We start from the raw sequence: 10,977 nt of genomic DNA on the forward strand, positions 1-10,977 counted from the left end.
CTGGAATTACAGCTCATCTCCAAACTACAGAGATCAGTTTCCCTGGAGAACATGGAAGCTTCGGAGGATGGACTGTACCCCACCAAGGTCCCTGTCCTCTCCAGGCTCCACCTCCAAATCTCCAGGAGTTTCCCAATACGGATTTGGCAATCCTAACCCCCCACCCCCTGTCAGAGGCTGTGGGGGGGGGGGAGAACCTGGCAATCCTACGATGCAACCGCATCTCCTCCTCCATGTTTTTGCCTTACATGAAGAAGGTCCCAGGTTCAATCACCGGAACAGCACTGGGGTGGGCGCTGTTTCCCCATATCTGCTGCTCCATGTGGAGTGATCTGTGCACACGGAGCAGCAAAGATGGGAGAATAACTCCCCCTCCCCCAATGCTATTTTGACATAAGGAGGGGAGAGGAGCAGGAGCTCTTCTTTCTCCCAAGGCAGTATTCTGAGCCCATTTAGGGTCTCGTTCATTTTTGAAAGGCCATTCCTCGCACATTCAGTTTGGCCCCAAGGTTCTGACTCAGCATAAAGCTGCTGGATCAAACCCGTTACAGTATGTAAAGGTGGCCCAGGCAGTCTTTTTGTTTGTGCTCAAGTTCATTGTTCTGAGGATGAACAGCCCTGGTTACACAGGGGCTCACCTCAGTATGGATCGCTTCACATCCAAGGCCGCAGCCTCCTCCCAATTTTGCTGTGACCAGGGTGCTTCTCCCCACAGCAACTTCAGCACAGTCAGTGCTTATGTTCTGAAAAAAGGAGCACTGCTCCTAAGGCTTGCCTGGAAACCAACCCCATTCTCAAAAATTGTAGGATTACTACCCTCAAAGCAGACCTGGATTTCTCCCAGAATTACAACTGACCTCCAGACTACAAAGACCAGTTTCCCTGCAGGAAGTGGCAACTATGGCGCAAAGTGCAGCAGCACACCTGCTGATGGCGATGCCTGTGCGGGCTCACGTTCAGCAGGTGCTCTGCCAACTGCATTGGTTACCAGTTGAGTTCTGGATTCGCTTCAAGGTGTTGATAATAACCTTTAAAGTCTTACACAGCCTGGGACCAACGTATCTGAGGGACCACCTCTTCTTATATACACCCTGAAGAGCATTACGCTCTATGGATCAACATCTCCTGGTGGTCCCTGGCCCAAAGGACGTCCATCTTGCCTCAACCAGGCCCTGGCCCCTGCCTGGTGGAACATGCTCCCCATTGAGATCAGGGCCCTGCAGGATCTTCTTCAATTCCATTGGGCCTGTAAGATGGAGCTGTTCCACCAGGCCTTTGGCTGAGGTGGCAGGTGTCCATATATGGCCTCCCTGAGGTTTCTGTCCCCTGTGTTGCATTCAATAACACCTGGCTACTTATCTGCTGCAGTGGCCCAAGTGGAAGGTCGGTAGTTCAGCAGTTCAAGACCCGAGTTGCCGCATGACGGAGTGAGCTCCTGTCTCTAGTTCCAGCTCCTGCCAACCTAGCAGTTCGAAAGCAAGAAATTGCAAGTAGATAAATAGGTACCACTTCGGTGGGAAGGTAACAGCGTTCCGTGCGCCTTGGTGTCATGCCGGCCACATGACCACGGAAACGTCTTTGGACAGCGCTGGCTCTTCGGCTTTGAAACGGAGATGAGCACCGCAACCCTGGAGTCAGACTCGACTGGCTTTCGAGCAAGGGAACCTTTACCTTTACTTTACTTATCTGTAGCAACGAGCCAGGGAACCTCTCACAACCACTCAGTTTCTGACATTGGGCTGTGACTGCCAATTTTAATGTTGTATTATTGTGCTTAAAATTTTAATCATATTTATTGTGTTACTGGTTTATTGTGTTATCCAGCGGCGGCTTCTGTCTGGTGGAACGAGCTCCCAGAGCAGGTTCGGGCCCTGCGGGACCTGGCGCAGTTCCGCAGGGCTTGCAAGACGGAGCTCTTCCGCCAGGCCTTTGTATATAGGAGCCGCCGACGTCACTGTACCACCACCGAGCTGCCATCTTTGACGGTGGATTAGATCTGGAGGTGAGCCGGCCCTGGGCAGACGCCCAGATGCCTAGGTAACCAAAGAATGCATGCTGTCAGGTTAGGTTAATGAATGAACCCATCTTGGATTGAGAAAATTTTTTAACATCAAGAGCACCGCACTTTACTTAATGATTGTTTTTATTGTGTAATGATTGTTTTATGATGTTTTAACTGTTGTTATGGCAATTGCCTTTGTGGTAGCCGCCCTGAGCCTGCTGGGGAGGGCGGGGTATAAATCTAACAAATAAATAAATAAATAAATCCACCCTGAGTCCACTCGTGGGAAGGGTGGGCTATAAATATGAAAAATAAATACACAAATACATAAACTATGGAGGGCGGAGGCACCCCAGGAGCTCACTTCCATCCCCAAACTCTTCCCGTCCCAGGCACCATCCCCCAAACCTCCAGAAGTTTCCTAAGTCAGAACTGGCAGTCCTAGTTCTATTCATCATTAGTGAAGGGAATGTACCCTATGCGCTCTCTCAGTGTGGGTTGTTTAAACTGGCCTGAATGCTATAGGGAACTGTCCCTCCCGCCCTGCTTCCTCATGGCATTCTTATGCATTGTACACTTCCCAAGTTTTCACCAACTTTCCCCTGATCTTTCCAAAACTTGTTCCTACTGTGAAGTTTTGGGAAAGATCTCGGCAAAGATCATCACTACCATTTCCCCTGTCCCCGCAGCAGCCATTTCCTCTCCCTATCAAACTTTACCCTCCCCCAGGTACTACCCACAAATCTCCAGGAATCTCCAAAGTCAGTGTTGGCCGTTCTACCTCCAAGCCATTGGCTCACCAGGATTTCCCCATAACGGTCGATGTCCTCCCAATCAGTTATTCGTTGCGTTTGTATCCCAGGCCGCTGACAGCCACCATGGGCTCCCTGACAACGATTCTTCCTCATACCATACAGGTTCAAACCAAACATCAATGAGAAAGTTTATCATTTGGCTTGCTTAGCTCAATATACAGATAACACCCAGCTCTATATATTTCATTATCCAAGCTTCCAGATGCATCTGCTTAGGTTCTGAACCGGTGCTTTGAGGCTATGCTTAGTATTGTGTAGTGGGTTGCCGCATGGAGAAACGACAGACGACGACGTAGTGCATAGCACGCTTTATTCGGTACACAACAAGGAACAGGAACAATGGCCCGGGGGCCAACTATATACATCCCTGGGGACACACCCCTGGTCACCATTGGTGGGTTTGAATCTCCCGCCACGGATCCCATTGGCTCCCCAGTGGAGGGACTAGGAGCCTAGTCCCTATTGTTGTTCCAGAGTCAAGCTCTGGCAGCTCTGTTTGACCGCTGGCCCCCGGTGGCGGTCAGCTTACACAACACTTAGGCAGCTAAGGCAGGAAAATAAATTGAAGCTGAATCCAGGTGACAGAGTTAATACAGGCTGGGAAGGCAGATACACTAGAGGGACTGAATCCACTTGTCCTAGATGTAATGACATTGAGTTTTTCAGAGCAGGTCAAGAGCTTGGGGGTTCTCATGGACCCTCCTTTACTCTTTGAAAAGGAGGATTGGCATGGTGGCCAGGAGTGCCTTCTGTCAGCTGCATCTGACTCACCAACTGCTGCATCTGACTCACTCAACTCTCTTGTAACTTTGACTCAGTCAATCTGGCCATGCTGATCCATGCTTCTGTAACCATTTGGTTGGATTACTGCAACGTGATCTGTATGGGGCTTCCCTTGAAGACAGCCTAGGAACTACAACTGGTCCAGAATGCAGCAACCTGACGATTGTCAGGGGCTAGCTGCTGGGAACATGTTTTGCTCATTTTGAAATAGCTACACTAGCTGTCAGTTTGTTTCGAAGTCCAGTTCAAAGCTGATCATGACTTTTAACTCCCTTCACAACCTGGGACCCCCATATTTGAAGGACTGGCTCCTTTCATATGTCCCTGTGCACCAACTATGGTTGTCAGGTTGTCAGAAATTGGCTATCCGACCACTTAGGGTACCCATCTGCCATCAAGCAGAGCCCAGGTCTTTTCTGTTGTGGTTCCAGCTCTGTGGAATGGGCTGCCTGGAGAGGCTCCCCCCCTCCAACTTGGGAGATCTTCAGGAGCTGCTGCAAGGCCTGTTTGTTTGCCAGGGCTTTTGAGCGAGTTTGAATGGCCGGCATCTTTTAAGGGAGGGAAGGGGGGAGATATTTGGGGTTTGCTATTTTATCTTTGGTTGAAACTGAAATCTTTAAAAACTATTATTTAAAAGGGGGGAGATATTTGGGGTTTGCTATTTTATCTTTGGTTGAAACTGAAATCTTTAAAAACTATTATTGTAATGTTCCCTCTAAGCTATGGAGTCCTGTGAGCAAAAATTCTACTTTGTGAGTTACTGGCATTAAAGTTGTGAGCAGGTGGTTTGGCTACTGCATAAATTAGTTTGCTCTGGAGCCCTCCTTCCTGAGCTAAGGCAAAAATGTGTGAGCCAGAGGCTAAAAAACTGTGAGCTGGCTCACACTAACTCAGCTTAGAGGGAACACTGATAAGCCACCTTGAACCACTAGGAAAGGCATAGGGTTGGCAAGTGGAAAAATCTTCTTACCGGGGGACTCCCGGTCCGCGGCTGGAGCGCCTAGAAAGGCAGGATATCATTTTTAAAATAAATAAATTGCCTCTAATAACAACAGGCTGCCTGGCACTCCTGGGAGCTTTGGTGCCAGGACAAGGGGTGGACATGGTGGTGCTCCATGTGGCGACAACCAGGGAATAACCTGGACAAGCTGATGTTGCATGCAGGTTTTTGTCTGGACGTGATGTCAACAAGTGGCGCAACATCATTTCTGACCCCCTCCCATTGTTCTTCCTCTGGTTCCAGAGGACAGGGTGGGTAGGACAGCCCAGCAGGAGGAGAATGTCTGCCCAAGGTGGTTAAATGGCATGCTTGCTGGGCCCCCATGGTGCCCAGCACCCCTCCAAGGAGCTGAATAAAATTTGTAGCTTGGGATAAGAAGAAAGGACTTGTAACATGGCCACCCAGTGAATTTGTAGCAGCGTGGTAAATCTGAACCAGACTTTCTCAAGCCCCTTAATACACCACACTGGTTCTCTTTGCAGGGCTAAACTCTTTCCTGAAAATGTATCCTGGGGCTGAGCCCTGGAGAGAGCCAAGTCTGTCTTCCGTGCTTCAATCGATTCTCTCTGTATTCATTATCGGCAACCTCAAGAAGCCTAACTGTAGGATGGAGAACGGTCCTTTTATTGAAGAAATTGCTTGGACTTTAATCCGACAAGATGTTTGTTTTTCTGAGCCTTCAGCCTTGACGCTGCAGTCCCACCGTCACAAGTGATACGGCAACGTCCACGGCTAGCTATCAGTGGACTTGGCAACTAACTTCGGGATATAACTAGTGCAGACTTTGCTCCTACACCAGTGATTGCAGAACAGAGGGTAATCTGGCCAGGTCCATACCTTCCCAAACTGGGCTGCGAGACTGGCTGAGAACTGCAACACCGCCCCCCCCCCCCAAGCTGGATAATGGATACAAATGGTGAGTTTGTCATGTCTGCCTCTGCCCATCTCAGGGATTCCATCTCAGTGGGAGCCTCTGGGGCCCCCGGTTTGCAAGTTTAGCAGGGCCCCCTCAGCTTCATGGGAAGCATGCCTCACTGTCTAAAGGGAAGCCCCCGTAACACCATCAAGCCCAAAACTGCACCACTGACTAGATGAGACGGAAGGCACTGTTTCTTTTCAGGTGTCTTTTTGTCCTGCCAGATTTGATACCATTGGGTTGTGACTTTGTTACGAGGCTTTGGGCTCCGCTTATTACAAAATGGGATTTTGATCTGTGCATGGTCATTGTACCTACCTTGTTATACCCTTTGATGAAAGATCTTCTTCAAAACGGTCTGAACATCATGTACGAGGGGGCGGCTGCCCCTAAACGAGAATACCAATTGAGGATTAGAAAAGATAAAGCAAAGTGAAGGCTGAAGGACTCTGAATGGTGCCTTAAAGCATATACTGTAAATGATGCTCTTGGGGTTGTCTTTAAACAGTTAAAAATGGTTAAAAAGATAAATAATTTAGTTTAATCAACTATGTTCAATGTAATGTAAGCATTTTAGACTAACACTTATAAAAGTTGATGTGATGAACTCCTATATTTGGGGTTTTAGTTATTAGTGGTTTTCTTTCCTTTCTCCTTAGATGTAGATGTTCCCTCCCTATTTTTTCATTATAGTTTGTAGTTTATAGAAAAAGCAATAAAAATCCCCTTCAGGGGGCATAAAAAAATGAACATCACGTACGATACTGTCAGGGTATAAAGGTAAAGGTTCCCTTGCTTGAAAGCCAGTCAAATCCGACTCTAGGGTTGCGGTGCTCATCTCCGTTTCAAAGCCGAAGAGCCAGCGCTGTCCGAAGACATTTCCGTGGTCATGTGGCCGGCATGACTAAACACCAAGGTGCACGGAACGCTGTCACCTTCCCACTGAAATGGTACCTATTTATCTACTTGCAATTTCTTGCTTTCGAACTGCTAGGTTGGCAGGAGCTGGAACTAGAGACGGGAGCTCACTCCGTCATGCAGCACACTCGGGTCTCAAACTTCCGTTCCACAGCCTGCAGTTCAGCATCTTAACCACTTGAGCCACTGCAGTATACTGGACAATATTTCTTCTATGGACTGTTACTGCCCCTTGGAGGCAGTATTTGTGGACTATTTAGGATAGTTTGTGGGCTATTTAGGATAGCATTTCCTTCAAGAATGATTATTCTGTGGTTTGTGAGACTTTATGATGTGTATTACATTTTCTTGAAGTGTTGTATGTGTTTATATATTCAGTATATTTGATATATTTCTATGAGCATCATTACTTGTCTTTGAAAAAATATTTTTGGGGAGAGTTTTACCTTTTCATTGTAGTATTGGCAGATAAAGCAGTGCGTATGGGGGGAACAGGTGTGTCTTAGTAACAGAAAGGCACGGAAGAGACTGAAAACGCAGGACACAGAAGAGATGCCCTGGAGCAACAACTGGAGGGGGAAGAAAATCCCCTGCCTCTTTAACAGAAGCTTAATTGGACTTTAAAAACAAAACAAAAACCAGGTGATGGTAATTACCTCCATGCCAGGAAAAGCTTTCCCTGCCCATTCACACACATTAAACCTATATTAAATGGGAAGGACCTTTTATCATCCAGGGTTGTTGGCAGCCCTAGGGACAGGAGCTGGGAACCTCTCTCCCTGTCTTGCCTCTGTTGCTTTGTCCACTCTTCTCTGATCTTGCCTCACTCCTCCTCATATCGGTGTTGGGAACAGAGAAATGGTGGGGACAGATGACTATGAGCAAGTAAGGAGGGATAGAAGGGTGGTGGATTCAGTGCTCCACTCACTGCAAAGATAAAGGTCTCCCTGCTTTGTAGTGGGTTGGGAAGTGGTGGGTTGGGAAGCTTAAAATGACCCAGGAGCAAGGCTCTTCTTGTAGAAAAAGTCCAGCAGGAGCTCATTAGCATAATAGGCCACACCCAACAGCAGGAACTCATTCGCATATTGGGCCACACCCCTGACAGCACAGCTCGTTAGCACATTAGGCCGCACCCCCATGTTACCAGAAGTGTGGTTATCCAGCCACACCCACCTTTTGCTTGTTATTCTGTTTACCTTGTTTGTTGTCAAAACCCAGGGCCTTTTTTTTGTAGCAGGAACTCCTTTGCATGTTAGGCCACACACCCCTAATGTAGCCAATCCTAATGAGTTTCTGCTGTTGGGTGTGACCTATTATGCTAATGAGTTCCTGCTGGGCGTGGCCAACTTGGGAGCCAGCCGGAACTCCGTTCCTGTGCGTTCCTGCCCAAAAATAGCCCTGCCCAGGAGCAAGCCAAGTCAAGCAGCAGCTATGACGGGCATAAGCCATTGCCTTGGTGATGTGTGCACCTGCACCCGTTGTTATCACTGCTGGCTGGGTCAGACCTGAACAGCCCTGTGGGGCAGCTTCCCCCTGGATACTTTCCCAGTAAGTGAAGGGTCTGGTCAGCCTCTGGATAAAAGATGCAGTGGTGAGAGTGCTGGACCTGGATCTGGGAATCCTGGGTTCAAATCCTGATGGAATTCTGCCGCTGGTTAACCTTGGGCCCATCATTTTCTCTCAGCCATACACACGGGGTTCCCCAACAGCCCTGTGATTGTTTCAGGCAGGGAAAACGATGTCTGGGGAAGGAGGAAGCCATTCTACGTGTGTTGTCATGGTCTTAATCCTAATTGAGCTCCGCATGCTCTGGAACTGGGGACAACCTACAACTCACATGTGATTGTGTTACATGTGACATAGGGTGGGGACCCAGAGCCAACAGTTATCAAATGTGTTCAGGGCAACATGTGTAAACTTCCTTGTCCGTTTGAACAGGCCTCAGGTCCAAGCTCAGAGCGTAATCTTCGTGGGGGCGGCGGGGCGTCAGCCCCCGCCGAAATTTTCAGGAAGGTGCTCAGCCTCCCCCGGGAGCCACCCTTGCTCCTAGCAAAGCAATGCCTCTGGCCCAGCCCCAGCCCCCCCCGGGAAATTGGAAAGTCTACGCCCATACTGTGTGTCCAGAGGTTTGGGAAATGGAAAGTGACAGAGCTCCAAGGCAAGCTTAGAAATAGAAAGGAGAGGCTGCAATAAATTGGAACAATCAGAGGTAGTTTGTTGAGGAGAATGAGGATTACAGACAGCAGTCAGAGCAATGTGGCAGGATATTTCACATCGAATACCACACAGCCCTTCAAACTATTACTTGATTCTGATTTATATCCCACATTACCCCACACTTCTCCCCAATGGAGACCCAAAGTGGTTTACGTATTCTCCTCTCCTCAATTGTACCTTCACAATAACCCTGTGAGGTAGGTTAGGGTGAAAGAGAGTACCTAGCCCAAGGGCACCTAGTAGGGCTGCCATTTTCCCACTGGCTCCTGTGTCCTACCATTGCTCCTGTGGCCAGCAGGAGAAAAATTAACTATTTTTCAAAAAGCTGTTGGTGCTGCTCTAGGAGTTGCCAGAAACTCTACAGTTCCATAGAGTTTCCAGCAATTCCTTGAGAGGTATGACATCACTTCTGGTTTTTCCATGGAAGTGACATCATGCTGTTGCAGACAGTGCCTCTATGTTCCCCCCGTCCACTGACTCCCACTAGTTGCAAGGCCATGCCTGACAACTCTAGCATTTAGTGAGCTTCTATGGCAAAGTGGAGACTTGAACCTGGGTCTCTCAGATCCTAATCTGACACTTTAACCACTACATGCATTCTGGCACTCACCGAGTAGTTACCTCCACAGAAAGGTACCTTAGAGAAGGGGGGTGAGCAGAGAAGGGAAAGAAAACCATATATATGAGTCCTGGCATCTTTTTCTTTTAGAAAAGAATTTGATGCTGGCAGGGCATTTTTTGTAGAAAAAGCCCAGCAGGAACTCATTAGCATAATAGGCCACACCCAACAGCAGAAACACATTAGCATATTAGGCCACACCCTGACAGCACCACTCATTAGCATATTAGGCCACACCCCCATGTTACCAGAAATGTGGTCATCCAGCCACACCCACCTTTTGATTCTTATTCTGTTTATCTTGTTTGTTGTCAAAACCCAGGGCTTTTTTTTGTAGCAGGAACTTCTTTGCATGTTAGGCCACACACCCCTAATGTAGCCAATCCTAATGAGTTTCTGCTGTTGGGTGTGGCCTATTATGCTCATAAGTTCCTGCTGGGCGTGGCCAACTTGGGAGCCAGTCGGAACTCCATTCCTGTGCGTTCCTGCCCAAAAATAGCCCTGGATGCTGGTCATGAGATAGCAGTGCACAGAGTGCCTGTGGGAAGGGAACTCAGACATGGGGCTCAAGCACAATAGAAAACAAAAGTTGGTTTTAAGAGGAAGCTTTAAGTAACCTTTCTGATTGGCAAAAGAATGCAAGGAGGAGCAGCCACAACTCTCCTCCAATCAGAGAAAGGGAGGGAGGGACTGGAGATGTGAAAGAAGCTAGATTGGTCCATTTGAATAAGAGCTGGCTGTGAAGAACCTGATTGGCCTGTTCGAATGAGAGCCGGTGCAAAGGAATCGTTGGTATGAAGGGAAGGATGGCAGCTCAGGCCTAGGGCAGTGGTTCTCAGTCTTTCATCCCTCACATCCCACCAATCACCTCATCAAAGAACCCGGGTCCCACTATGATAGAAACAAAAAGCCCTTGTTTCCTGAGGAGGATCTTTATATGCTTACAGGCATTCTATTATTACTACCAGCATGCCCAAAGGTCACAGATGGATAATCCATGGCAGGTAGGGTCAGCAGGAGATGGAATGCCACATTTTGAGGATTGAGAGAGAATAGATTCCTCGTAATTGTTATGCATCCCACCTACACTACCTCTGTGTCCCACTGGTAGAGCCACTACCCTAGACTATAGCCTTGATTAGTTCACAATAGCCATGGTGCCTTGGTTGTGCTGGGCTGGATCACCTTGCCAGGACTCTTCCAAAATTCCTGCATACTGTAGCTCTTCCCTGATGAGCCAGTCTTAGGGCCCCCAGAATGTATCATGCAGAAAATTAGGGTTACCAACATCCTGGTGGGGCCTGGAGATCACCTGGACATAGAACTGTTCTCCGGGCTTGGGAGATCAGTTTCCCTGGAGAAAAAGGCTGCTTTGGGGGGAGGGTACATTCTATGGCATTATACTTACTCCACTGAGGTCCCCCCTCCCCAAACTATGCCCTCTTCAGGCTCCGCACCCCTAATCTCCAATAATTTCCCAACTCAGATCTGTCAACCCTAGTTCCCCCGGAAGAGGGATGAAGACAGGACCACGATTCCCTCTCTTTTAGCACACCTCATTGTACTACTCCAATCTGATCTGAACTTGTCTTGGACAGCAAGAATAGTACATAAGAAGCCCCGAGCCATGGACTATATTTCATCCCCTGTGATTTCTTTACAGTCGCCATGACATCTGGTTTACGCCGAGTACTTTCATGCCAGTTT

The 10,977-nt window shown here is 48.2% G+C and overlaps 1 protein-coding gene across 1 annotated transcript in view; it reads left to right on the forward strand.

The window, feature by feature from the left end:
• The first annotated feature begins 900 nt into the window (after nucleotides 1-900).
• LOC107125848 (acetylcholinesterase-like) overlaps nucleotides 901-10,977 on the forward strand; it is an 18,636-nt gene continuing 8,559 nt past the window's right edge. The window contains exons 1-2 of the mRNA XM_015429309.1: nucleotides 901-959; nucleotides 5,121-5,198. Coding sequence (XP_015284795.1) covers nucleotides 901-959; nucleotides 5,121-5,198 — 137 coding nt within the window. The remainder of the gene's footprint in view (nucleotides 960-5,120; nucleotides 5,199-10,977) is intronic.

The sequence above is a fragment of the Gekko japonicus genome, unplaced genomic scaffold (assembly GCF_001447785.1).
Source record: "Gekko japonicus isolate JY-2015 unplaced genomic scaffold, Gekko_japonicus_V1.1 scaffold5045, whole genome shotgun sequence".
NCBI lineage: Eukaryota > Metazoa > Chordata > Lepidosauria > Squamata > Gekkonidae > Gekko > Gekko japonicus.